General features: G+C 36.9%; 1 protein-coding gene across 7 annotated transcripts in view; it reads right to left on the bottom strand.

The window, feature by feature from the left end:
- The window catches only part of myh14 (myosin, heavy chain 14, non-muscle), a 37092-nt gene extending 10189 nt beyond the window's left edge, over positions 1 to 26903 (bottom strand). For 2 of the 7 annotated variants that reach the window (XM_077721379.1, XM_077721382.1), the window contains exons 1-27: positions 26567 to 26903; positions 21840 to 22011; positions 18362 to 18568; positions 17223 to 17379; positions 15290 to 15317; positions 14415 to 14529; positions 13389 to 13400; positions 12211 to 12303; positions 12085 to 12148; positions 11846 to 11944; positions 10621 to 10764; positions 10337 to 10551; positions 9710 to 9862; positions 9458 to 9631; positions 8627 to 8800; positions 8435 to 8549; positions 7738 to 7806; positions 6899 to 7107; positions 6694 to 6815; positions 6426 to 6495; positions 5351 to 5511; positions 3875 to 3983; positions 3657 to 3788; positions 2769 to 2975; positions 1805 to 1942; positions 1606 to 1729; positions 417 to 801 (exon numbers count right to left, since the gene is read on the bottom strand). In XM_077721379.1, the coding sequence (XP_077577505.1) occupies positions 417 to 801; positions 1606 to 1729; positions 1805 to 1942; positions 2769 to 2975; positions 3657 to 3788; positions 3875 to 3983; positions 5351 to 5511; positions 6426 to 6495; positions 6694 to 6815; positions 6899 to 7107; positions 7738 to 7806; positions 8435 to 8549; positions 8627 to 8800; positions 9458 to 9631; positions 9710 to 9862; positions 10337 to 10551; positions 10621 to 10764; positions 11846 to 11944; positions 12085 to 12148; positions 12211 to 12303; positions 13389 to 13400; positions 14415 to 14529; positions 15290 to 15317; positions 17223 to 17379; positions 18362 to 18568; positions 21840 to 21998 (3635 nt within the window). In that variant the 5' untranslated portion in view covers positions 21999 to 22011; positions 26567 to 26903. Of the gene's footprint in view, positions 1 to 416; positions 802 to 1605; positions 1730 to 1804; positions 1943 to 2768; positions 2976 to 3656; positions 3789 to 3874; positions 3984 to 5350; positions 5512 to 6425; positions 6496 to 6693; positions 6816 to 6898; positions 7108 to 7737; positions 7807 to 8434; positions 8550 to 8626; positions 8801 to 9457; positions 9632 to 9709; positions 9863 to 10336; positions 10552 to 10620; positions 10765 to 11845; positions 11945 to 12084; positions 12149 to 12210; positions 12304 to 13388; positions 13401 to 14154; positions 14203 to 14414; positions 14530 to 15289; positions 15318 to 17222; positions 17380 to 18361; positions 18569 to 21839; positions 22012 to 26566 lie in introns of all 7 variants that reach the window. The other 5 variants (XM_077721383.1, XM_077721377.1, XM_077721380.1 and 2 more) reach the window with 5 other exon arrangements.
- Positions 26904 to 27505: the final 602 nt, after the last annotated feature.

Raw genomic sequence — 27505 nt, 5'->3', positions numbered from 1 at the left:
ACACTGCGGCTTTAAATGCGATGCGTCGTATGGTTGTGAAAATACAGTACCTTAATTTAGTTAGCTTAGTTTTCGTTTCAATGTTAGTTATTAGTCTTTACTATGTAAGTACACAACTTAATTAGTGATTATGATAAGTCCTAATTAGCTTTGCAATGCTACTTCTAGTCAGGTAGCATATACAACCGGAGCCAAAAATAGGGAAACCTTTAACACTATTATTATTTTTTTAAAGCTTTGAGGAGTATCAAATATCTCATCAAATTTTCTGAACCACTTTATATCCATATTAGGGTCACGGGGGGTGCTTGAGCAATTAAAAAAAAAAATAGTCGAGAACTACTTTGCTAGTTTCTGTTATCTCTCCACCACGATTAAACAAAAAATGATTTATTTTCTGGTTAAATCGGTCCTACCTGAGCTCCTGCTGTGCGGCAGTAGTATCAAGCGTGTCTTCCAGCTCAGTCCTCAACGCCTCTAACTCCTCACTAAGATCCCGCCTCTGCTTCTCGGCCCTCTCCCTCATCCCTCGCTCATTCTCCACTTCCTCCTTCAACTCGGACACTTGCGACAGGGCCTCCCTCATGGATCTCTGAGCTTCGGAACGCCTCGCATTCTCCTCCTCCAAACGAGTCTGAAGGGCGGTGATTTCCTTCTCCTTATGGCTCAGGTTGCCTTTCAGCTCGTTGGAGACCAGTCCCATGTCGGAGAGTTGCTCTTGGGCCTCCAGAGCCTCGCCTTCCATTCTCCTCTTCCATTTCTCCTGCTCCATACGACCTTGTTCCTCACGTTTTAGGCGATCTGAACACATGTAGAAAGATTTTTTTAGGGATAAGGCACACCTAGTTATGCTTCAACAAATGCCACTGCTTACTAGAAGCAGCCATTTTGGGGTCTTGCTTATACCCTGGGACTAGAGCAGGGGTGTCAAACTCATCTTTGTCGCAGGCCACATCGCAGTTTCTGTCAGTGGGCCATTAAATCTGCCAACTAGGGTTGCCAAAATGCTAAAAAACTATTTTTCTAGTCAATTCATTCAACATTGTTGCGCTAAAAATCCTTTTAAAATCAAAAATCTTTTAAAAAAATCGAATTATCATGTAATGGATTGAAAAAAACAAAGAAAATTCTACAAAAAAAACACTTAACTATTCAATGTTTTTCATTAAAATAGCCAAAAACATTTTCTATTTTAAATTACGGACCCCTTAAACATATATATTTTTTGTCAATTTATCAGGAAACCTGAAGTCGATGATGCACATGTTTTGTGAAGCACACAAAACCATGCGGTGGGGGGCCAGATCGAGCCCCCGACCCGCAAGTTTGACACCTGCAGACTAGAACACAGGTGCATGGAACTGAAAATGAAAGTCACATTTTGATTGGCTAACACAGTACCAGCAGCATTGATAAAATGGCTGACACTTGCTGGTATATTACGGACCTTTTATTTACATGACATTCTGCAGGATTACACATCAGACAAATGAAATTCTTTTGTATTTTTTTTTTGTTTTTTGGTTTGGTTCTTTTTCCATTAGCAGTGACGACGATGATGTCGACTTGTGCCTTTAAAATAGTGAGCATTTCTTCGAGTTTCACCTTCTAAGTCAGCGATGACGGCCTCCTGTTTGTTCTTGAGCTTGTTGAGACTTTTGCTCTTTTCCTCCTCCTCCGTCAGATGATCGGTCACTTCGCTCAGTCGCTCCTCCAGCTGCTTCTTCTCCTGCTCGTCGGCGACCATTCGTCACTCATTTTTTATTTATTTTTTGCTTTACGGGGGAATTGTGCCGACACATACCTTAGCAAGGCGATCTTTCTGCTCCACTGCAGTGATAAGGTCGTTTTCTAAACTTTTGACTTTAGTTTCTAGGGAGACTTTGTCCAGCAGAAGGCGCTGTCTGCCGCTTTCTTCCTCTTCTAACTGTTCCTCCAGGTCCTAAAAGAGGGGGAATATTAACAACGTGGAGTGAATATACATTTATTGTTAACAAAAAGAAAGTATTCAAATATATAATGAAGCGGATTAGGGTCATTGGGAAAAAAACGTGGCCAAGATTCTGCCTGTAGAATTCTTAAATTGGGTTTTTTCTTCTGAATTTTGACAATGAAGGAAAAATAGGTGGCCAAGATTCTGCCTGTAAAAATCTTACTTTATTCATAGTTGGGGGTTTTTCGTCTGAATTTTGACATTGAAAAAAAAGGTGGCCTAGATTTTGCCTGTAGAATTCTTACTCTATTCAGAGTTGGATATTTTTCTTCTAAATTTTGACAATTAAAAAAAGGTAGCCAAGATTCTGCCAGTAAAATTCGTACTCTATTAACAGAGTTGGATTTTTTCTTCTGAATTTTGACATAAAATTTAGAAGTATTTTTTCTTTAGTGGCCTTTAATCCCTACACAAAAACTACACTGATACATACAAATGTGAAAAAATAAGATTATTTACTTATATTGCAGAAAATAATTCTAAAATACAACATAATATTAATATGTTGACAAAACTAAATATGTAGCCTACCCTTAACCTTTCTAATACACGATAAAATTAATAATCAGTATAAAAAAAAATCAAAAATAAATTAATGCTGCATCTAACAGGAATTAACTTCATGTTTTCTTAATGTAATCCAAAATTATTATTATTGATGCTACAAAAAACAATTGCAGTCTCCCATTGTGATGATCCAAGTGTACTTCAGAACAGTTTCATGCTAGCTAATGAGCTAGATTTTTAAGATTAGAATGTATGATGTCTTTCCTACCTGAATATTCTGCTGCATCTTCTTCTTCTCATTGGTCATCTGCATGGCTCTTTCCTCCTCCTCCTCCAAGCGGCTCTCCAGCTCGGTCAGGACGTACTCCAGCTCCTGCTTGCGGCCAGCCAGCCTGGAGCGCATCTCCTCGGCCTCCGCAAACAACTCCGCTTCGGCCTGGAGCTGGTCGGCCAGAACGGCTTTCTCCTCTAACAGCTACAAAATATGGAGGACGGACAGAGATGTGTCAAATGGCACCTTTCATACTGTGTAAACAGCATCAAATACTTTTATATTTTGAATTATTATTTTCCTATTCGCAGTCAAATTTGATCTTTTGACCCCTCAGTCAAAATGGCACCATCAATGAGTTAAGGAATCTCACGAAATGGCCAAAAATCAACAGAAGCAACTAAAAAAAGACAAAAGCAAAAAAAAAACAACAGCCCAAAACTAATGAGAAATGACCCAAAATTTATAGAAAAAAATTGTCCCAAAATTAACAAAAAAATTGACCCAAACTTTACAGGAAAAATTGACCCAAAATTTACAGAAAAAACTGACCCAAAATTTACCCAAAATAATTGACCCAAAATTTACCCAAAATAATTGACTCAAAACAAAATTTACAGAAAAAACTGACCAAAAATTTACAGAAAAAAACTGACCCAAAATTTACACAAAATAATTGACCCAAAACAATATTTACAGAAAAAATTGACCCAAATAGGAAAAGGGAGTGACACAAATTTTAAATTATTGTCTACCTGACAACAAGATGCCCAATCACTTAAAATGTCAGTGGATGCTTATCTTTTAGTGCCATGGACATCTAATAAGTTAACTTTTTTTGACCAAAAATAAACTGTATTGTGAATGTAAACAAGGTTGACTCACCGAAATGTGTTTCTTGTCCAATTCGGCAAAATCCACCTCCACTCGGGACAGTTTTTCCTTGGCTTTAATCAGCTCGGCATCTCTCAGCTGAATCTCCTCATCCTGTCGGGTCACCTGGAGGAGGGGCTTCACCTGGCAAGCCCATGTGGATTAGTTTCATAGTGCACTTGTTTTTCATATGCCAATTAAAAGTATGTAGTAATAATAGTATGTGAAACCTTTGTGAAAAGCCGCCACCACTGCCAGTTTTTGAGTATGAGATAAGCATGACAGTTCCTTTGCATCACCCTTAGAGCGCTGAGCTGCTGTTGCTTCTTCGTGAAAGCTCTTGAGAGGACAGAAAAATAGCACATTAACAATAATACACTTTTGCATTAAACTGTTAAAACATGTTAAAACAGATTTATCCCTTTGACTGCCCAATGAACATTTTTTTTGCACTAATTAAAACCTGCCAAATGTAACAGATGCCCAAAAATGTTTTCAAGTTAATGCCATATTTCCTACACCCTTTAATTAAAAAATAATGTATAGATTAAAGTAATTTAGGGTCCACCATTAAAAAAAAATAATAATAAAAAAATCACTATACGCAAAACAACTTTTATAATGTAAAGAAAATAGATAAGTTTTTTGGCTTTTAAAATGCAAAAATTAAAAATAAATTGTCATAAGAAATATGTGAATTATCTCAGAAAGCTAATAATGGTATTAGATTAGATCAGAATTTTATCCCGTATTCGGGAAATTTCTTGGTTGCAGTAGCAAGACACACAAGACACAGAAGACATTGTAGAGCTAGTTAAAAAAACTGGAGCCATACACAGCAAATCCACAAGGTGGAGGAGACCTTCTGCAGTAGTCTGTTTTTTTTGTTAAAAGATAATCTTCTTATATTTAGATGGGAAGTGGTCAAAATAAATAGAATAGAAACCTTCGTATATCCTAAATAAAATGCACTGTTTTGGAAGCATTAAATTCTTGCAAAGGGTTGTACCAGGGGGGTGTCAAACATACGGCCCGCGGGCCGGATTCGGCCCGTCTGGTGGTTTGGTACGGCCCGGGGAAGAAAGCTGCATTGTATGAAAAAATATGAATTTTCTCAAAAATATGTAGTTCTTGTATTATCCGCTAGGTGGCGCAGTGTTTTAGTATGTGCAGACAACATGAATTGGCATTTATTTATGTTCTTATGTTATTCTCTTGTTCATAATATATTGTTCATAATGTAAAAGGAAAATTGTGTTAGTAAACATTTTGATAATTTACTCATTCTTTGCACTAATTATTAGTATTAGTGACTAATACAAAGATAAAAAAGTGAGCTTATTGTTAGTTCTATGTCATTTTGCAATGAGTTTACTGGTACTTGATCTCAAATTAAGCTGTATTCGGCCCGCAGACCAAAGGGAATTTGACACCCCGGCATTAGACGGTCCACATTTTTCAAATGAACTTACTGCTCTCTCTCAAAAGTGTGACGTTAAAGCAGTAAAACGCTTGTTCGTACATTCTTGGAGTCGTGTGGCAATGTCAATGAACTGATATTTCCAGTTGGATGTATTAATTAACCCGCGTGCCCCATTTTTCATGCCATTGCTGCATTCTGAAGGCCAAGCGCCAAATTCCTGTCAAGGACGCATCGCTTCCCACGTGACCGATGACAACAATTTAACACTTTTTGAGTTCCTTACTTGCGAGCGAGGAAGCCCCTGGCCGCACTTTGGAAACGGATGATGGTGTCGGTGATTTTTAAATCTCGCTCTTCTTCCAAGTGAGCCAACACGCCGGCTCTGAAGAACACTTTGCTTTGACCCACTCGGTATAGATTGGAATCCAGCTCCAAAGCTTTGATCTGAACAGAAAAAAATAGGGGTTAAAATTGTCCTGACCAACATTTAAAGGCCAAAATTGTGAAATAAACGTTGCCATAATGGCTATTTGTCATGCTTAAAAGGACGATGTTGCGCAATATCAGTATTTACCGTATTTTCACAACTATAAGACGCAATGCATTATAAGGCGCACCCTCAATGAATGACACATTTTGTTTTTTTTCCCGTATATAAGGCACACTGGATTATAAGGCGCCCTGTCTATTTTGGAGAAAATTTAAGACTTTTAAGTGCGCCTTATAGTCGTGAAAATACGGTAAATGATTTCTATTCTCCCCAAAAAATATTCATGAATATTTTTACTGGGATTTAGTGTGGAAGACATCAAATATAGCAAAAAGGGAGGAAAATGTTGGTAATTCCATTAGGTTAAATTGTTGGTAAAAAAATGAAGCCAAAAGTACAATTAGCGTTAGCTATGCTAGGCTATAAAATTGAAGAAAATGTAGCTGAAAAGAGTTATTTTCTTTTGATCAATTTGTTCTATTTGTCATGCTTAAAAGGATGGTGTTGCGCAGTCATGTTTAAATGATTTATATTCTCCCCAAAAATATTCCTCAATTTATTTACTGGTAATTAGTGTGGGCTACACCAACGATAGCAAAAACTGGAAAATGTTGCTAATTCCGTTAGGTTAAATTAGGTTAAATTGTTGGTCAAAAAGTACAGTTAGCTTTAGCTAGGCTATAAGATTGAAGAAATGAAAACAAACCAGATTTAGCCAAAAAGAGTATTTTTCTTTAACTTGGGGGTTTGAAAAAAAATTAAAAAGACATTGTTGATGGGAAGATACCATTCAGAGAGTAAAAATGGTGACCACCAATGGCATTCTCCTCTATTCGGCGAAACTGGAGCGCGCAGAACGAGGACTCACCATAAGTTCAGAGGCCTGTTTTCCATCCATGAAAGTGCGAGGAATAGCATTGGGAGTCAGAATCTCATACCTATAAGACACATTTGAGTCAGTGCGTGGCTACTCAGGCGCCGAGATAAGTTCACCACATGCAAATTACAGGGAGTGCTTGGGTTACGAGGACCTCGACCCGTGTCATTCCGACTTTATGATGCTATTAAGTCCCTGCTAAGCAAGTCCAGGGGGCGTATCTTTTATAGGGAAATCCGACAAAACTAATACAACTAACCTCTGCCTGAACTCCTGGAAGGGGATGCGGTTAGGGAATCCCTGTCGGCAGATACGGATTCCCTCAAGGACCCCGTTACACCTCAGTTGGTCCAAAACTAAGTGGGGCGCTAGCTTGCCGGCCTAAAATAGACACACAAAAAACACAGTTAGGTTTTTAAATCTGTCTTTTGTTGTTGTGAGAGAGGAAGAATTATTTTACTCACTCTTTTCTCATGGTTTGGAATAATGCAGCGTAGGAAATTGGGGTTGGTGTTCCTCAATGTCGCCATCAGTTTGGCCAAAGATTCTTTGTAAAGTTGTCCCACCGTTCTAAACATTCCCTTCTTGGTTTTTAGTCCGGATGCGCCGAATGTGACAGGTCCGGTGCTCTCGGCGGACGATGACACTTGGTCCAGACTTATGATGCGGTCCACTGGATGGAAATTTTAAAGTGGAATACAGTTCAGGTCTTTTTAAATATAACATAGCACTATTGCTATTCGCTTTGGCCTATAAAATGATCTGTTTTTTATCCATATGATCTGATCTTGACTCATCCTGGTCAAATTTCATGTCTACTAGTTTTTTTTTTCCAAAAATGAAAAGAAAGAAAACAGTTATAATACCTCATAATAGTCACAAATATCAAAAATGTTCACTATCAAGATTGGATAATATGAACAAAAAATCAAGATCATTTTTTTTTCATGTCACTATTTACTTACGTGTCCTTAAAACAATATTTTTCATCCCATTTCATTTAAGAACAATTTAGTGGCTTTTTTGGTCACCAAACTACTGGATATTACACTAAAACTATGAAATCTACTCATTCTACTTCTACTGGTAGTAGGATTGACACATAAAACGGACAAAAAATACAGGGAACCCCCATATTTTCAAGTCATTTCTTGCTATTAATAGCAATAAATGTTGAATCTAATCATTTTTAATGAGCCCCAATGGGATTAAGGGGGGTTCGCCGTATTGATAAACAAACAAACTAAGACAAACACATTGAGAATAGAAGGGAGGATTCATGCAGTGGTGAAGAGGAACCTACTGTCGGAGCCATTTGCCTGGAGTGTGGTATAGTTGTCAAAGAAGTAGACGCGAGGTAGAGTTTGAATATCTGAGGAGGGATGCGGGAGAGTAAAGAGGAGGAAAAAAAACAAGTCCGAGCCAGGAGTGAATCAAGAAGAATCAGGAAAGATTGAGTTGAGGAGAGACGAAAAAAAGATGATGCGTGATCCACACAAAAAAAAAGGAAAATATTGAAGTTAGTGGACCTTTGTTGCTTGTATGAGGAGGTCAACCTCGATTTCATGTGGGCTGGACCATTTTAGATATATTTAGATTTTTTTTATAAATGGATTAAAAGAACTGGATTAAAAACCCGGAATATTCAGTTTTTATAGATATAAAACAATGTTGATTTTAGCTTTTTTTTCAATATATTTTTAGATTTTACAAAATGATTTATGAACTAAAAACACAAAAAATGGATTAAAAAATGACAATTATTGATTTAAAAGGGTGAAAATCATGAAAGGTAATATACATCTATACTCTTCATTTAAATTTGGTCCTAAAACAGAAAGTCGGCACTTTGATGATTGACTTTCCCGGGCCACACAAAATGATGTCGTGGGCCAGATTTGGCCCCCGGGCCGCCACTTTGACACATATGTTGTATTTGATCGAGGGCCTTAAGGAGAAACCGTAAAGTAAACCCGTGAAAAAAAATAAATCGATCTCACCTTCCTTCCACAACTCAGAGACAAAGTGATCAGATGATTGGTGAAGGAGAGACGCCACGTTGTCGTTAAGGGGGTCCATGTTTTTCACCAACCAATCGTTGGCTTTGTAGTCAACCTGACGTTGAAAGGAAGAAAAAAGGAGATGAGATTCTACTCTATTTGCCATTGTTGTTGTTGATCCTTTTTGCATACCTTGCCAGCGTAGTGAATGATGGAAAAGTCAGCCTCGCCGCGTGGCTGCTTGGATTTGAAGAATTTGGGGTGATTTCCTTGCTGACTGGTCAGTTTTTCCACAAATGATTGGTCAGTCGCTCGAGGGAACCAGCACTCTTCGTCCAGTAGGGCCAGGGTTCCGGGAGGGTGGGCCTGGGCCAGACCAGACAAGTTTTGTTTTCCCCTCACAGATATCAAAGGACACTAGTATAACTCTTGTATGTGTTAAACAACATAATATATAAACTATATGAATATAGTATAAGGATATTGCAATATTTCTATTGGTACCCGGACGTTTGGTTCCTGGACGTTTCGAGCGAATCCCGCGACCAAACGTCCGTTCGACCAAACGTCCGTTCGACCAAACGTCCATTCGACCAAACGTCCATTCGACCAAACGTCCATTCGACCAAACGTCCATTCGACCAAACGTCCGTTCGACCAAACGTCCATTCGACCAAACGTCCATTCGACCAAACGTCCATTCGACCAAACGTCCATTCGACCAAACGTCCGTTCGACCAAACGTCCGTTCGACCAAGCGTCCGTTCGACCAAACGTCCGTTCGAACAAACGTCCGTTCGACCAAACGTCCGTTCGACCAAACGTCCGTTCGACCAAACGTCCGTTCGACCAAACGTCCGTTCGACCAAACGTCTGGTCACTATTTTTATTTATTTTTTAAATAAAACTGGCAGAAAATTTTCAGGGAGGGTGAAAAAGTAAAAAATAAATAAAATAAAATCCACCAAAATGAATAAATTTACAGGCCATATTTTGAAGAAGCGTGCCCTATCATCTACATACCGGCCTTTCAATGAGATCAATACACGGCTGCAGGTCGAGTCCAAAGTCGATGAAGTTCCACTCGATGCCCTCGCGTTGGTACTCTTCCTGTTCCAGGATGAACATGGTGTGGTTGAAGAGCTGCTGCAGTTTCTCATTGGTGTAGTTGATGCACAGCTGCTCGAAGGAGTTTAGCTGCAGAGGTGACGAAGCAGACGTGAGAAGACATTTTTCGAGAAAGGAAAAAAAATAAATACCATGACACCAACTCACCAGGAAGATCTCAAAACCAGCAATATCTAGAATGCCGATGAAGGAAGCTCCCTGTCTCTGCCTACGGTCCAAAGCTCTGTTGATTCTGTGCACCAGCCATCTGAATAGCCGCTCGTATGTGGCTTTGGCCAAGGCTTCCACGGCAAAATCAGCCTAAAAAAGGGGCGTCAAATTCAACTCTGGTTCTCGCGTTAAAGCATGAATGCCGACACGATCTGGAAGGGGTTTAATAACACTGATTTTTGGACATTTCTAGCTTACTTACTGTTGTTTTGGGGCATTTTAAGGTTCTTTATTAACTCATTGTCTGCTATTAAAGGCTGAAGTTTCATGGATTGCGGATAGGAAATCGAGCAAAATTGGATACATTGAATAGTTATCCAATCAAATTTAATCCAATTCAAAATGCACTTGATTAAGCAACTCAAGGTTATGTGGCGCCCTTGTTGAAAAGTATTAAAGTATTTATTCTGTAAATCCAATATGAATGAGCTACAAAATGACTAATAAACTAAATATTCTGAAAGTTAGGGCTAAAAAATGTTGAAATTTTCATCAAATTGACAGCAGAAAGACAAAAATATCCACAGTATTGCATTATTATTATTATATATATAATTTTTTTACCTGTTCTTTAGTTTGGGCCTTCTGCACGTACTCCCTGCCCACTTTAATCCTCGGCGTGAGGATGGCTCGGGTGAACTCCAGCACGTTGATGCCCAGCAGGTGGCACAACTTCTGAGCCGCAGTGTTATCGGGCATGGACGCTTGATCGTGGTTCTTCTCCTTGGTGAAAGAAATGTTGCCGAACTGGAGCACGGCCGATATCACCTTCAGCATGGCTGTGGAAACCACAAATAATTCAGGGGATGCTCTATGCTAGCACGCAAACAAACCATAACGCCACTTACATGTGCATTCCTCTGGGGTGAAACCCATGATCCCCATGGAGTCCATAGTCTGGGTAAAGTTCTCTGAATCACTCTGACCGGCAACGCTTATGGAACCTCCGCTAAGAAAGCGGTACTCGTCGGCAGTTCCTAAGAGCAGGTCAGCTGTGAACACATCGGAAAAATCAAATTAGTCTTGAATCACAAGCACTGACCCATATTTATGGCCAACATTTTAATATACGTCTCATATGACTGAATAGCACTGATTTTATTTTCATGGGTCATTCCAGAATTAGACTAAAAGTTATTTACCAGTCATTAAACTTGAAAAAAGCCAGACAAAATACTAAAAAAGTGACGTTTCTGAGGTCAGCAATAACAGCTGGTAAACAGCTAGCTTTTACTACTACTGAGGATTAGCTAAAATTAGTACAATTAGGCAAAATAGCTCTTTTAATCCTGAGGATTAGCTAAAATTAGTACAATTTTGAAAAAAAGCTCTTTTAATACTGAGGATTAGCTAAAATTAGTACAATTTTGCAAGCCTGTGACCTGTAACTGCTCTTATTTACATAAAAACCCTCTTAGAAAGCTAGCAAAGAGTTAGCTTCCATTAGCAAGAAAAGCTAACAATAGAACAGTTATGCAACCCGGCTACCTGAATTATGTCAAGTATTAATATCCCAGATTTATTTACATAAATTAGTTTCAGCCGCTTGGTCAGCAGTAGCAGCTATCTTAAAAAGCTACTTCTGAGGAAAAGCTAACATTAATACATTTTTGTATTGAATTGAATGCTTTTACTGTCATTATACAAGTATAATCTAGGTACTCACAACAATCTTACTGCCTCGATGCAAAATATTTAGTATTTTTTCTTCACTTGTACATACATGGGTAGCATTAGCAGCTAGCTTAAAAAGCTACTCGAGAAAAAGCTAACATATTTTAGTTTGGAATTGAATGCTTTTACTGTCATTATAAAAGTATAATACAGGTTGCAACAATATTACTGCCTCAATACAAAATATTATTTTCTATGTTTTCTTCTATTGTACATACATGTGTAGCAGTAAAAGCTAGCTACATGCTAGTACTTCTTTGACTATGCTTAGTATATGACCCGTTATTTAAGAATATGTAGCAGAAAAGTTATTATTTTTCATGTAATCTTCAACTGAAATGTGATCTAATGTAGGAATAATGCTCATATGTTTTATCCAAATTCATATTTTGGACTCACATTTAGTTGCGTCAGGAGCTCCATGCAACATTTGGTAGAAAATGTGAAAGGTCCTCTCATCTTTGGCCTGCCGGGTGGCCCGGGACTTTTCCAGGAGGTCTAAAGTTTACAAGTCAAGGATGTTCACACACTGATAGGGAGAGGAAGGAAAGACAAATGACAATATCCTCTTTCAATATTGAACAACAGCCAAAATCACCCCCATTTTATCCGCAACCTTGACTTTTCAAAAAGGATACAGGTTTCAATATTGGCACCAACGATGTAGCCCGTAACATCGAAATTAATGCGTATGAATTTACCCTACGGCATAGAAAAGATAGTTTAGACAAAGTCAAATTCAAAAGTCAAATAAAATCTCTTACAAATCGTGAGGAATTATCATTTTTCGTGGTTTTTGCATTGCCAAAGGCCTCCAGTATGGGGTTGGCTTGCAACAATTGTTTCTCCAGCTCCCCCTGTGGAATTAATCACAGTTAAATCAAATAACTTTACACAAAATACAACAATCGACAATACAAAACAAGACTCAAGAATATTCGCAAGTCATCTTTGGGTCGAGGCGACACAAAAGGATGGCTAAAAATAGCTGCCACAGAGACACAACAATGGTTCTCAACACTCGTCAGAACAATGGACGGACTTTTACGAGGGAACGGCTGGGATATCTTGACTTTAGAATCACCGTCACGGGACTGAAGAGGGTCGTCTCCCTGGTCTGTTGCAATTTGCGACTGTAGCTGTTTTACAACGCTAGTCATGGACGGACAGGCGCGATGACAGATTATTAAGTGCGTCAGCAAAAAGCCATTTTTAGACCGTGCGGAAATTGAACGCTGTATTTGAACGTGGCATTTGGTTTATCAGCACGAGGAGATTAGGAAGTAATAAGACAGTGTTTGTTGTTCATGGAAAAGCCTTGAAGTATGACCTGGTAGTTTTTGAAATATTTTTTTGTTAAGCACTGATTTTGTTTGCTTTGTTCTCACTATTTGTATTTTTGGAAATGTCTCAACTTTAGTAAATATAACCTTACCGGTAGTTATAGTCTAAAAATTAATATTATGTACAATACTCCTATATATACTTACTTTAAGGTAGAAATATATATACATTCATGCATAGAAAGAGTGTAATGATTCACATAGATGTATTAATTTGCATTTTCGGCTTGGTTTACTTGTGTAAAGTCTTGGTTCGGTTTGATTAATAAAAAAGTATTATTATTAGTATCAACCATCCGGGAAATTTCCACACATTGAATGACAACTCTATAAACTTTGATTATTCCATTTTTTTGTCATTTTCAGGTTATTGCTGGTACAGTTGTGTTGGTACGTTTGGGTTGACGGACACTTGGTCCCCAGACGTTTCGTTGAATGGACACTTGGTCGCCAGATTCGCTCACTCTCAAAATTATAATCATGAGAGAGAAAGAGAGAGAGAGAACTGTCCGGGGACGAAACGTCCGTTCGACGAAACGTCCGTGTACCGTAATACTTCCTCCTCCCAAATAAATCCCCCAAAGTTAGTGCATACTCACATATTGCATAATCTGAGGAATTGTGCAGAAAATTGGAGTGATTGAGTTGTCAGGTGAACACAGATGTGTGGGGGGGGGGGGGTCAACAAATGGGACAAAAAAGACAAGAGAAATTATATGAAAACAAATGAAAGCTGTTAACATGCAAACACAACAGACAGGCATGAGTCACTGTTAAATGTTCACAATCACTGTTAATTGTCACGGTCGATAGAACGTTAGGTGTCAAAGTGGTGGCCCGGGGGTCAAATCTAGCCCGCCAAATCATTTTGTGCGGCCCGGGAAAGTAAACCATGAGTGGCAACTTTCTGTTTTAGGACCAAATTCAAATTAAGAGTATAGATGTATTTTAAATTTCCTGATTTTCTCCCATCTAAATCAATAATTGTCATTTTGTAATCCATTTTTCTGTGTTCTAGTTCCAAAAATCAATTTGTAAAATCTAAAAATATATCAAAAAAAGCTAAAATGAAAATGAAGAGTATAGATGTATGATTTCCCCCTTTTAAATTGGTTAGTTAAAAAAATTTAAAATCTAAAAATATAAATAGAAAAATGCTAAAATAAATACTGTTTTAGATCTATCAAAAACAGAATATTCAGGGCTTTTAATCCAGTTCTTTTAATCCATTTATTATTATTTTTTTTTTTAAATCTAAATATTATGTCTAAAATGGCCCGCGAACCAACCCGATTCTGACACCCTTGAATTAGACGAAAGCTGAAAGAAAAAGGAAAGTAGGATAGCGGAAAAGAGGCAACTCACCTTGTTGACCAAAGTGGTGCCTCTGGTTAAAGAGCGATTGCCATCCATCTGAGCAAGCAGTTAAAAAAAGATGGAGTAGGAATAAGGAGGCGGAGAAAAGCGAGAGATACGATTTCAAAGTGTCGCTTTGGAATCAAGAAATAGTAGCGGAGATAAAAGTGGAAGAGTGAATTCCGGCCGGGTGCTCATATTTCACACAATTTAGTGCGAGTCGGCAGTATTGAAGAATTTAAAAGGGGGAAAAGAAAATGAGACTGTACCTGCAATGCTTCTTTGGTCCGGCTCGGGGTCGCGCCCTTGTGAGAAGAAGCCACGTGAGCCAGATATTGAATGACTTTTTTGGTGTTTTCCGTTTTGCCGGCGCCAGACTCGCCCCTGAAAAAAAATCACGTGCAAAAATAGCCACAGTCAAAGTACGAAATGTGTAAAGTAAGAAGTATAAGTAAGAAAATAAATGATTTTTTGTGTAATATTCTTAAAGTGTATGTAATGCAACCTTATACAATTTTAGCCTTTGGGGAAAAACTAGAAGAAAAAAAAAACAGATTTACTTAAATCATAGGTGTCAAAGTAGCGGCCCGGGGGCCAAATCTGGCCCGCCGCATCATTTTGTGCGGCCCGGGAAAGTAAATCATGAGTGCCGACTTTCTGTTTTAGGATCAAATTCAAATGAAGAGTATAGATGTATATTAAATTTCCTGATTTTCCCACTTTTCAATCAATAATTGTCATTTTTTTAATAATTTTTTTCTGTGTTTTGAGTTCAAAAATCATTTTGTAGAATCTAAAAATATATTTAAAAAAAGAAGGATAAACATTGTTTTAGATCTATAAAAAACGTAATATTCAGGGATTTTAATCCAGTTCTTTTAATCCATTTATTTAAAAAATCTAAATACTATATCTAAAATGGTCAAGTTGACGTTAAAGCAGCCTGTGAACCAACCAGAGTCTGACACTTTTTGACTTAAAACTAGATTAACTAAAAAAAAAAAATCAGATTTACTTTAAGAATTTAGTAAAAAATCAGATTTACTTAAAGAACTTAAAAAAATCTGATTTACTTACAACCATGATTCACACTATAATATTTAAAATAAACACAAAACAAATGTAGCAAAAACGTCCTACTCACGTGCAAAGGATTGACTGATCTTCTCGATCTGCATGATAAAGACAGAAAAAAAATAAACGTTTAAAACCGTGACATCACCTATTTGCATGTTGATTTCTAGACAAATTGCGTGTTCAAACAGTGCCAAGCGATTCAAGTTGACGTTGGCTTCCTTCATTACGTTCTACCCTTTTGCACGCTTAATTACACCCACAAAACTTTTTCTCCTGCTGGCAAACCTCGACCGGACATTTTTTTGGAGCCGGGCTACTCGTAACTGCTTTCACACGTGTTGAAGTGGCGAAGAATTCATACTGGTCTTACTGGTTCTGTTGCCATGGTAACATGCCTTCAAGCTATCCTTTAGGGTGGTGGCTAACACATTTTAATGTGCCCCGTCCTGTTATCGATGCAACTGAGATATTGCTCAATAAACTGTCTTTTATAATACATATTTCCAATCGGTATTTTTTTTATATCATTGAGCAGTTTTATTAGTTTGGTTCCAACTGTCACAAATCATAACTGAAATCAACTAGTAAATAAAGATGTTAATTCATCTCCCACGACAAAAAGAATTTGACAAATTGTATTGTGAAGTATAATTAAATGATAAAAATAGAAGTCTAATTTGACTCAAGAGTAAGAGAAAGCTATTACATGTTTATTTAGATAAAACCATTTGTGTTGATGAAGAATTTCCTAATAAGGTACTAGGATAGATAATATAGTTACATAGAAATATACTTTAACAACTACAAGAGATTAAAAAAAATTGTATTGAAAATATTTGCCTGTGTTCGGTAATTTTTCAGTAAAATTTTTGATAATCTTTGTACGTTGTTCAGTGGTTAGCATTGTTTGATTAAATTAAGCTAAGTGGGTTTAAGGCAAAACTATGTAGTAGTTATTTAAATATGCAAAGTATAATAATCTTACTGCAGATTTTCTATAAAATCTTGGCGTTTGTTAGCTTGTTCTTTGTTTAGCCTTGTCTGATAACATTAAGCTAAGCTAACTTGCGAAAAAGCTGTGTTTAAATGTCTGATTTAAATTTAGTTTGACTGCAAACTTTAATAGAAAGAATTTAACAGCTTTTTTGTTACAACTGGCATACTAGTGTGCTAAAGTGGGGTTTGTTAGCATGTTTAGCCTCGTTTGGCTAGCACTTAACTTTAAAGTGCTAGCCGAACGATGCTAAACATGCTAACAAATCCCACTTTAGCAATGCTAGTATGGAAGTTGTAACAAAAAAGCTGTAAAGTTCCTTTAAAGTTTAAGTGCTAGCCAAATAGGGCTAAACACGATAACAAACCCGACTTTAGCATTGCGAGTATGGAAGTTGTAACAAAAAAAGCTGCCTAAATGACAACTTTAAAGTTTAAGTGCTAGCCAAATAGGGCTAAACACGCTAACAAACCCCACTTTAGCATTGCTAGTATGGAAGTTGTAACAAAAAAAGCTGCCTAAATGATAACTTTAAAGTTTAAGTGCTAGCCAAAAGGGCTAAACACGCTAACAAACCCCACTTTGGCAGTGCTAGTATGGAAGTCGTAACAAAAAAGAGCTGTTTAAAGGATAACTTAAAAGTTTAAGTGCTAGCCAAACGGGGCTAGACATTTTAACAAGGAAGTTGTAACATTTTTTACATAAATATGGACACCTGAAGCTTTAAGTACTTTTGAAAACCTGTTACTAATACTCAGTATGACGTCATAACGTCATAGTAAGGCGTTAGCAAAGCCACTCCTTAGCCTCTTGAAGAAAAATACAATCTCCACAAAGTTCTATCCACTTTTGATAAGCGAATGACCACTCCTCGGAATGGCGCGCACGGTGCGGACACGCGACCAAAGATCACGCGCGAGATCGGGCACGGCATTCCATTGGAGTCGAACTGATAGCGGGATCGGCGGGTCTCGCTAGGATGTCAAAGATAGTAACGGTTAAGTACCTTGCAGCATGCTGCGATAGGCCGCTTCAGATATGGCGTATATGTGCGGCGGCATCTCGTGTCGCTTTTTGCCTCGGTACATTTCCACAATGGTCTCCGTGTAGATGGGAAGGTTCTTGTAGGGGTTGACCACCACGCAGAAGAGGCCTGAATATGTCTGAAAATTTAGCAAATGGTCACTTTAACTACAAATGCAGGCTTTGCAGAAAGTATACTTTCAAAAACAGTCATCAAAAATCCATTTCTTTTAAATTGATAGGCAAAAAACATCCAATGATTGGTAAATTAAACAACCCATTTATTAATATTACTAAACAAAACAGTAGATGAAAATGAAAGAGTCCATTTATTTATTAGGCAAACTGAAATATATTAGAAATAATGAAATTTGATTATTTTATGGAATAGGAGTTTTTTTTTTAATAATAATATTTATTTTTAGTTAATTATTGCCATTTTTCTTTCTATTATATAACTAGATAATTTATATATTTTTTCTCTAATAGCTATAATTTATTTCTTGTAAAATAAAAACAATTTTTGACATAAAACCAACCTTTTTCCCAAGCAGAATTGTTTCTATTTAATCGAGGTCAAACTTTTTAGGACAAAAACTATTAGGAGTTTAAGTAACTTATTTTCAGTCCATTTTTTTAATAATAATGTAGCCCTCTATTAAAAAAAATAAGCTTTTTTTTTCCACATAAACTCACTTTTTTTCAAATGAATATACACCACTTGTCTTACTTTAGTGTGGATGTTGATTTTTTTTTGGAAATTCTCTTAAACAATTCATTTTCCTAGTTCAAAACCCAAATCCCTTCTGTACAAGCATCATTAACAACAACACCACCAAATTCAGTTCCGCCCCATTCCCCAACTGACCACTTGAGTTAGAATTTAGCACCCACATGGGGCTAGCTAGCTAGCATCTTTCATTAAATCCCTCAATCAATCTCTCAAGACCACATCCGCAAATTGATCAAAATCCTTTTAGCTCTCGTCATTCATTCCGTTAATGCACGACGACATTCCAATTCATTGACTTTATGGTACTTGACGGTCAATTTCATTGAAAATTGGACAACCGAACCCAAACTGTAAATGTTAATATTCTTCTGACATGACTTATCACTCACGTAAATTAAACCTGAGTAATATCTTTCCCTCAGGTTGTGCAGCACGGATGCTTCGTTGAGGCAGGTGAGGTCGGCCATGTCCTCTACTTTGCTGAAGCGTGGCGGGTTCATCCGTTGCACTTCTTCTCTGGACAGCGTCATCAATCTCTGGCTGTCGCTAAGCTCCACCTCCACGGCGTCGCCACGTTCCTCCTTGATGCTGGCCGCCTTTTAAAAAAACAAACCCCCCCAAAAAAAACTCAGTTTCAATTTCGGCACAGAGAATTCTTAAAAAATAATACCGTATTTTCACGACTATAAGGCGCACCGCATTATAAGGCGCACCCTCAACGAATGACATTTTTCCCATATATAAGGCGCACTGTATTATAAGGTGCACTGTATTATAAGGCGCACTGTATTTATAGGGCGCACTATATTATAAGGCGCACCGTATTATAGGGCGCACTGTATTATAAGGCGCACTGTTTGTCTATTTTGGAGAAAATTTAAGACTTTTAAGTGCGCTGTATAGTGGTGAAAATACGGTAATTGCTATTGACTTCCAGGTATGAAGCACTTACTACACAGTCACCTCTAGAGCCAGCCATTGTTGATGTTTGGGATTTTTTTGTATAAAATCTTGCAGTGGGGGAGGAGTTATATGCTGGAATATTTTGTAAACTAAGATGGCTGATCTGCATTATTAACAGTATTGTTTCAGTTCAGGCATTTGTGTTTTTTTAATATCCGGTGGTTTTTTGTTTTTGGTGTTGTTTTTTCCATATATAAGGCGCACTGTATTATAAGACGCACTGTCTGTCTATTTTGGAGAAAATTGAAGACTTTTAAGTGCGCCTTATAGTCGGGAAAATACGGTATTCCTCAAAGGTCATAAATAATAACATTCAGTTTGAATTTTTAGTATTTTTTCACTGTACGTAGAAAAACTCATTTTGATTGGCTCTGCTATGTTGTGTTTGTTATTGGTATGTTGCCATGGTGACAAGTGTTTTCGGATTGAATGACTCAGCAAACGATAAGGCTGAAAGTATTCTTGATACTCAAGGAAGAGAAAGTAGTGTTATTTAACAACATGAAAAAAATCTAGGAGTGCTTTTATAAGCTATTATTAATTTAATTTATGTGTAAACCCGTTGGAATTTTACAATCTGTGTTACATACCGACTAAACAAACAAAAACTATTTCTATGAAGCAATACATTGTTCTCAAATATTATGGTCATAATTTAGGGGTTTTTTTTTGGTCTTGAATGCAAGTAAATTTAATATTTTGAGTCCTGGACTGTATTAAGAAAAAGCAGTTATTAAAACAGACATTGTCATACTTTTACAAGCTAACATGATGCTACATTAGCATTAGCGTCCCGCAAAGATTTTGCTTCCAAATATAACCGAAATTTTAAAAATCAAAACAAATACAATTTAATAATACACAATCTTTTACAGTAAAAAGTACTTTATTCCTATTGTGACATTACTTCTAGTAACAAAATAAAAACCTGTACAATTATATTGCATTTTTCTACTGACATTTTATGCAACATTGATTTTGTTTTCTTTAAAAAAAATATTGTTTCGTAGTTGCACGAGTATCATAACCATTTAAAATTGGGTTGCTGAAATTATTTAATTAAGTAAATAGTGAATTTCTTACCCACGCATAATTACACTACCAGGAAGGGCGGGCAAACCAACAATACTAGCATTTGATTGGCTAAAATAGCATTGGCATGAATAAAATGGCCACCCACAAGTTGTGCGGCCAAATCTTGGACATTATGACTTTAATTTACATTTATCAACTGTTGACATCGGGAAAAATGAAATTGTTTTAATTTTTTGGAATTAAAAAAAAAAAAAATATATATATATATATATATATATTTTAAATGCTGTAATACAGTCAAAGTATTTGTCCAAACCAGAACAATCCTTCTGCCACTACACAGTACTTTTGAAATTCCATTTAGCGGAATGCAAAAAATGTTTTTACGCATCGCAACTACGCAACGTGACGTTATAGTAGTAACAACAATTCTCACACCTTTTAAAAATTTCAGTATGACCCTATCAATCTTGTATGCACTTTTCCTAACAACATAAGTCAAATGTTTTCATACAAAACCTGTCATATCTGAAAGTTTTTTGGGTGGAGCCCATTTTTTTTCAAGGCAACCATCTTGGACAGTATTCTCACACATGAATATATTCCTCCCATTTTTTAAGAGCGATGACTACATGCTACATCAAATCCAACATTCTGTAAATTCTCATCATGACAGAAAACACAAACAAGAACCACCATTGTCATGTCACGCAGTGTCATACATCATTCAAAACTTCGGAAGTACATAACGTATCAAATTTCTGCTAAAAAATGTGAACGTCGTGACTGTCAAATGAAGTCGGCGTCTGTTTTGTTCAGGGACGCCATTTTTCTGTGGCTTTTTTTACGAAAAAGGACATCAAATTCACATGACGTCCCGCGATAAGCGAACAAATTGGAACTAATTGATATTACGGCAAAAAAAATGGATTGGGTCCCGAAGCTATGTGGATTTGTCGTAGAAATGACAACAGGGTGTACTTGTTTGACACGCCCTGCCCTAAAGGTGTATACGCTCAGGGGTAAGAATTGAGTATGAGATTCAAGGGTGGTAGTCAAGCCAAAAAAGCAATCTTATCTTATTGTATGACTAGGAGATAGAGAAGTTAATTGCTTAGTGATTACATTTATTGGGCTTTGTGTTTGTGGAATGTAGCATTGTGTTGCTAAAGTTCCAGAGTTGATGAGGAATGAATGGGTAGCGTGTTTTTGTATATGTTCACCATGTTTGATTGGTTGGTTTTTCACCAGGTTTTTTCGTGTTCTACGTTGAAATGTTAACATTGCGCGATGAGATTTTAACAAAACCAGTAGTTTATCAGCCAGAAAAATATTATTTCGTTATACTTGAATTCAAGTGCCAGGATTTGAAAAATTCAGATACAAATTATGATACGTGAAGCTTATTGTTATGTTGAATTGATGTTTTTTTGTCTAACTTTGTTATGATTTTTTGACAGGTGCGACTTATACTCCGTAGCGAAAAATATGACTAATTTACGTGTAATTTCCAAAATCAGGTAGCGAATACAATATTAAGAAAATCCCTTTTTTAGATAAAGTAATACCTCGAATATTTCGGTTAATGTAGACCAGACATGACCGCGATGAACAAAAAAAAACACAAAGTATTAAAAATAATAATAATAATATATATCTATATTTTTTTACTTCAGTTCTGGTAACAAGTAGAAGAAAGGGAGTGGCTTCTGCGTGGATTTCCACATTTTTATGAAAAAATAAAAAAAAATAATGAAAAAAAATTCCTCCAGAAAAATAATCAGTGATGTAGTGAAGCCACAATACTCGAGGGATTACTGTACAATGACAGATGAAGGTAGTAAGTTGGTTTTTACAAGGGTCACTCACCTCGAAGCCATGTTTCTCCGAGGGCACCCATACCAGGCGCTTGGCCGCCCAGTCAGCCTGACCGGCGGCGGACAACATGGAGGCATTGGGGGCGGGGGTACTTGGAGCCACCCCCGACTTGAGGAAGCGGGTGGCTTCATTCACGCCGCCCCTGGACATGATGCTTTTGGCACTGTGATGAGGAGAAGCAAAAGTCAAACCCAAAAATATGTATATGTATTACAAAATTGATGCACTTGGCATAACTTAACTACTTTTGAAAATTGCATTGCTAGTATTGCAAAAGTAACATTTTTTTCCGGACAATAAATCATTTTTTTTCTTAGTTTGTGACTTGTACTCCAGTAGGAATTATTATTATATCATTTCACAATATTTTTAGGTCTGTGTTGAAGGTTTGAACATTGGCATAAAATCACTGGTAATTTATAAAATCAACTGAAAAGGGTTGACCCTAATTTTTTTTAATAAACTTTTTAAAAATGTATTTAATAAAAGAAAAATATGATAATAATAATGAAAAAAATAATAAAAAATAACGTTTTAAATAAGTATTATAATAAAATAAAAATATGATGATGATAATAACAATAATAAAAAATAACGTTTTAAATAAATATAATAAAATAATATATGATAATAATAACAACAATAATAAATTGTAATTGAATTTTTAAAAAATTAAAATATTGTATGATAGTAGTAGTAATAATAGTAATAATAATAACAATCATTAAATAAAAATAATAGTCTGTACTGACATACATATTTAAATATATTCTTTAGCCTAGTGCAAATTATAATTAAAAAAATATGGTTATCAAAATAGTATTAAAAGGTGAACTAAGTTTGTTAAATCACCACTTGAGTCCCACACACCAAAAACACAACACACTACTAATCAAATAAATCCATTTGTTTGTTAGCATTAGCATAAAAAGCATTTTTACAGTATTAGCATTCAGGTCACATACAATATAAACGTGGACCAGTAATGCTCTAATTGGAAGACAGAACAAATCAAGGCGAAGACAGCGATGGAGGAAAAGCTGAGTGAACTGACATGACAGCTCAGTGGAGGGGGAGGGACGGCGCCATAGGAAGTATAGCAGAGAACCAAGGTTGACAACACAACTAAAATTAGACCATCATCTACTATCCTCTTTCGAGAGGGGGGAAAAAGTATTGACAATAAAGCCTTCTAGAGCGTTTTTCTGGCGAAATGGCGAGGTGACCAGCGTGAAACGAGGGCGGAGGGTCGGCAGGAGGAGATGTGTTCTGACGTGGAAGTCGTTTCGTGAGAGGCAGTCACTCGAAAACTTCTCAATGAGGCCACGGAGATTGAGACGGTTTTAAAACGATGGCCGCTCAACCCTTAAAATTATTATTCAAGGCGTCGTTGTGATTAGCATGTAAGCGCTAGTTTTATTAGCCTATCTTGTATGTTTTACATTATGTGTTAGCATTAAGTTAGTGGAGCTTACATATAAATGTTAGCTTAAAAACGGTCATTTTTTTCTACTCATTCTTCAATATAAGGTCATGAATTCCCATTAGCTGGATTTGTTTAGCGAAAATAACAATAGTAGTTTTGATTTTGATGGTTTCATTTGCCATTTAACAATATTTGAAACTATCACAGATAATGGTTGCTAATTTAGTGATGTTAGCTTGTTTCAAGCTAGCTGCTTAGCTAGCTAGCGTCAATTAGGAAGATCAAACTCAGTAATAAGAAAAAATATTGTCGTTTTTTTGTTCATACGCATACCAGAGTGACATCAAGTCAATCAAGTCTATTTATGTTATAAAAATATAAAAAAACAGAAGCCAGTAAATAGAATATATGTACATAAATAGTCATTCTAGCCATTTTTTTGGAAAACTACCTGAATTGTTAGTTTTTTCATGCCCAAATTCGCCCCCTAAACACAATGAATCCATGAAAGGACCACTAAATACTTCAAAAACTTCATTTTTAAATTCAATATATGGCTAAAATACATTTTTTAGTCCTCCAATTGTGAAGAAAACACATCAAAATCACTTCACTATGTTTATATTCATTTTTTTTTAGCAAGCACGTCCAATAATCTCAAGCTTTCACTGATTAGCGAAGCATGCTGATAAGAAATGAAAAGTATGGAGCCGCCCTCCACTGTATGTATGTGTATGTATGTCAACTATTAGGTGTATCCCAGCTACGGCAGGTATGTCATCAGGCCTGATTCTTGCCATGCGTGATTCTTTTTTCGCTCTGCAATGTTTCTTGATGACAAGGCGGAGAATTTGTAAACCTGGCCACTACCATACCTGTTTCAATAAGACAGGGTGTGTAACAGACAAAAGAGCCAACACCACCTGGCCAGACAGCCTGTCAGTAGTAAAACAAGAACTTTGCATTGGTTCGCGTGAGGATAAAACTGCCATTTTAATTTTTCCTTCTCCAATTAGCATGTTACAGTTAAAAATATCCACTAATAAGCTCGTATAGCTTCGCTAAGAGGAGTTAAAATGACAGTAACTCAATTTCCCTGATGCTGAGATTGCCAGAAACGCTAATTCCACAAAAAACTGCCGATAAGAACGATATTTAACTGTTAGTTAACAAAAAAACAACCGTAAGGAAATTAGAAATACAACTGCTGCTTTTACTGTGGCAGTCAAACTTGCTGACCGCTGAGCTAATAGACCTAGCTAGCTTCAGATAGCAAAATACTTTGATGTTTGCGGGTTGTAAAGTTTCCTAAAACTTCTACACGCACAGAACTTCAGTAGCTTAGTAGTTAGCATGTTTAACTACCAAGATAAATGTGACGTTATTTAAAATTGACAGTTACACAAGCAATATTCAGTTTTAGCCTCAATTTTATGACCACCCTGACAATTTAATGTCAAATTAAACTTAAAATTTTGTTTTTTTTCCCATGTAATTACATTCAATGATAAATATTTTACGTTACATGAACAGGGTAAATTTACATCTGAAAAAGTCAATAATGTGAACATGATAAATGCCCAAATAAAAATATCATTACATTTTTTAAGCATTATGATGCGTTACAAGGAACTCTCACAGCAGCAATATCTCCATTAATTCGTTAAAGTCAAGATCAAATGGCCTTAATTTAAAAAAAGTGACACACAATGAGTTTGACTGGCAACCCCGTCCGTAATAGAACAGTAAAAGAGTTGAATGGGTGGTAATAAACTAGTCAATTTTTGCAATCCCAATGAATGGGCAAAAGTCAGTAACAATGAGACAGTCATGTGACGGAATGTGGCCATTTCCATAACATTGTCATCATAAACCCTTTGTTATGTGCAACCTCTTGTGAGTTTGGCGAGCGTGGGAGATGTGGACTCATTTGTCCACAATTCCGTCTTGTTAGTCCTGTTCCGACAAACACACACACACGTGTACATTCACAGGAAGACACACACACACACACACACATTGAGAAGCAAACAGCTGCCCTCCATAGCAACATCTTGAATGCTGCATTTAAAAAAAAGACAACAATGCCCTAAAACAGGGGTGTCAAAGTCATTTTGGTCATAGGCCTGGGTTTCCTTCTAATATGTCTGTCAAATACAATAACTACAGTTCAATGATTAACATCGGTAACTAATGGATTACAAAATGAATCAACTACTGCTTTGATAGTTGATAAATCCAAACCTCAATTGTCCAAATATTTAAGGTTTTTTTAGGTCTCTGCCTTTTTAATTTGATCTATTTTCAATATTTTTGGGAAAAAATATATAAAAACCAAATATCCATGGAAAAAATGTGAAACATATATTTTTGTTCGACTAAAAATGTGAAATATTTTGCCCAATTTTGAATATTATTGTTATTTATTTACATTTAAAAAGAGGAAAAGCTACAAATAATGCAACTGTAAACACACAGAAACATATATTTACCAAACTGGGTTTTAAAGTTATGACTAAAATATAGAAATGAGTAAGAAATAATGAAAAATGAATTTATGCTCAGAGTTCAAAGCAAGACAGGCAAAAATGAAGGTAATAGAACAAAAATGAAGGTGCTATTGGGAACCACTAAACCAAGAAATGGAAGAACACCCCATTTTTTGGTCATTTTATAAAAACAATTTACCCAAGATAATACATTTTTATATCCTTTTTTAGGATAGTCAAATTGGAATCAAATGGAATTCTAATTGAGCTAGACACGCCTTTCTCCTCCCGGCTTTTAAGGTGCATGATGAAGAATTTTATCACCAGGGCAAGGGTTGTAATATGGCTATTAATATGTGAAGCACAAAGCACACCTTATGCGGCGTTTGGTGGGGGGGGGGGACCCTAAAAAAATTGATCCCTCACAAAACCACGCCTTGATCGATCGATTACAAGGATGACCAAGGATCTTTCATGTAAAATCCAAAAATGATACTACATAATATGGTAATTTTCTCCCTTACAAAACGTGAAAAGCTCAATCAGCCACACCTCACAAGGCTTACACTGCGTAATGAAACGGTCATAATCAGCTGGTGGCTTTTCCCTTTGTAAAAAGCCATTACAAGGCACAAAGATAAATGGCAAAAAAAAGGGGGACCGTGAACGCCTCACCAGCAACGTTCATTTTAACGCCACCGTATCTCTACTCCACTAGCGTGTTAGCCGACTACAAGGCACAAATATGAGGCGTTCAATGCCAAATGTTAAAGTTGAATTTGAGTCAAAGTCAAAGCTCTTACCTTCAGGTTGCGCTTAGGGAACGGTTAAAGGTGTGCGGGGGAGCGTCCTGAGGGTTTTTCTTGGCTATTTTGCTCTCTGATAGGTGTGTAGCCTACCGCAGAGGCGTCTTTTATCATTGCACCGTTCTAGCTCAGTGGAGCCGCACATTCAAAGCACACATACACAAGTCCTGCTTGGGAATAAAGTAGAATCAGAGAGAGAGAGCGGTGAGGGCAAGGAGTATAACTTCAGCCCAAAAGCTGTACTTCCTATCGAACCGCCAATCAGAATCGTATATTCGAGCCCAGTTGAGGAAAAACGCCAATGGGAAACTACGAAGGGACCGTGAACCCACCCTAAAGACTCGCTAAAAGCCGTCCGCCCCTTTAGTGGCACGACACGGAAGCGGTGACGAATGGCGACAAAGCAATGACGCCGCTGACCAATGACGACACGCGTAAGGCGGGGCTTAGGTGGCAAACGACGTGCGGGTTAGCCAATAGGAGAGCCGTAGCAGGTGCCGACTCGTCAGCCTCGTGCAATAGTACGGAGATTTGCGCGCCCTTTGTTTGTAACGACGCAGCTGCGAGGGGAGGGCTCTTACTGATCTGGGATCGGTTTCACTAACTCCGAAAGTTCTGACGAGTATGAACAAGACGGTTTATAAACGAATTTTGCAGGTAGTATGAATTTGTATTTTACTCGAGAAGCTATTTTTATGACGTCATTTGATCATTAAGGACATTTATTTTTTTGGGGAATATGACTAATCCACTTTTGTTACTGCCATCAACATTTTTCAGTTAAGTTATAGATATATAGTCACGATTATGCATGTTATTATTGTTTTATTTCCTGGGCACTCTTACATTGCATTGTTTATACGTTACACAGACATGCATTTTTTGTATCATTTGAAATATATGACTAAAGTAGGGCTGCTAAGAAAAATATCTATG

Source organism: Stigmatopora nigra, chromosome 7, assembly GCF_051989575.1.
Source record: "Stigmatopora nigra isolate UIUO_SnigA chromosome 7, RoL_Snig_1.1, whole genome shotgun sequence".
In the NCBI taxonomy this organism is placed as follows: domain Eukaryota; kingdom Metazoa; phylum Chordata; class Actinopteri; order Syngnathiformes; family Syngnathidae; genus Stigmatopora; species Stigmatopora nigra.
The sequence above is the reverse complement of the archived record's forward strand: the minus strand, read 5'-3'. Positions and strand labels throughout refer to the sequence as shown.